The following is a 1072-nucleotide window of genomic DNA, read 5'->3' on the forward strand; positions in this document are numbered from 1 at the left end:
GCCATCTCTGTATTACCTTTAGCGAAACATTACTCACTTGAGATATCAAAGAGATTGTCCGATGATTTCTGCACTCTGTTGTGTCACCTCTCTTTTGAATGGACACAAATATGGATCGCTTCCAATCAGTCAACCAGATAGTTGTCTTCCAAATTTCCTGGCAGAGATGAGTGAGTGCCTCCTGTGCTGCCTCACTTTCCTGAAATGTTTCAATTTTTATTCCATCAATTCCTGGTGTCTTGTTCTTTGCCAATTCTTTCAATGCACTCTGGACTTCCTCCCTGAGTATCATTAGCTCTTGTTCTTGCTGGGTAGGCAGGAGTAAATGATCTCACATAAGTTAACTTTAGGACTGGATCCCAGAGTCAGATATCATAAGCAGCCACCAAATAGTCAGCCTATGGGACTTAAGGGCTCTTTCTCTCTGTGTCATGGGAAAACCGTGGGCTAAATGTTGGACCCTTTTAGGGGTGTGTGCCCACGCACCTGACGCTGTCCAGGTTGGGCAGAGAAGGTGAGACAGGGAAGAGGAGGGAAAATGTGTAGAATGCCTCCAAACATCTTTTTGCAAAAGTCGCTGCACCAATTTTCATGCTGGTTTACTGTGTAGGTTCAGCTGTGTCCCCACCCTCTGAACTCAGTCCTGGTGGGGTGACCACAGAGGGAGTCCTTTGTCTCCATTGATTCCTAAATAACAATATTTTCTTTTATACAGTGATTTTTCCACTGTTGGATGTGAAAAATGATGTCTTGTCCCTTATTCTTAATCTTGAACTCTGGAGCTATTCCATGAAAGAAACTTCTCTGGAGTTTCTGCCCCTCCCCTATGAAGCCTGTCCTATTTGACTCTGCTTCTGCTGCCTCCCAAACTGGAAGTAACTGGAATGATCTTTTAGAGTGAGCTACAGTTGGGGTGGTTCAATATCACCAGTTACCCCTTGGAAAACTTATCCATGGACACCACGGATCAGAACTAATTCAATGGCACTGAACAACAACAAGAACAGCAACAAAAGTTGGGGAAATGTAGTCAAGCATTTACACCCCAACATCAATCAACCATTTGATGGGG

The 1072-nt window shown here is 44.0% G+C and overlaps 1 protein-coding gene across 1 annotated transcript in view; it reads right to left on the reverse strand.

Moving 5' to 3' along the window:
- LOC102835194 (olfactory receptor 7E24-like) overlaps window positions 1-593 on the reverse strand; it is a 50842-nt gene extending 50249 nt beyond the window's left edge. Inside the window, exon 1 of the mRNA XM_006877560.1 lies at window positions 487-593. Within this exon, the coding sequence (XP_006877622.1) occupies window positions 487-593 (107 nt within the window). The remainder of the gene's footprint in view (window positions 1-486) is intronic.
- Window positions 594-1072: the final 479 nt, after the last annotated feature.

This window comes from Chrysochloris asiatica, unplaced genomic scaffold (assembly GCF_000296735.1).
Source record: "Chrysochloris asiatica unplaced genomic scaffold, ChrAsi1.0 scaffold00529, whole genome shotgun sequence".
NCBI lineage: Eukaryota > Metazoa > Chordata > Mammalia > Afrosoricida > Chrysochloridae > Chrysochloris > Chrysochloris asiatica.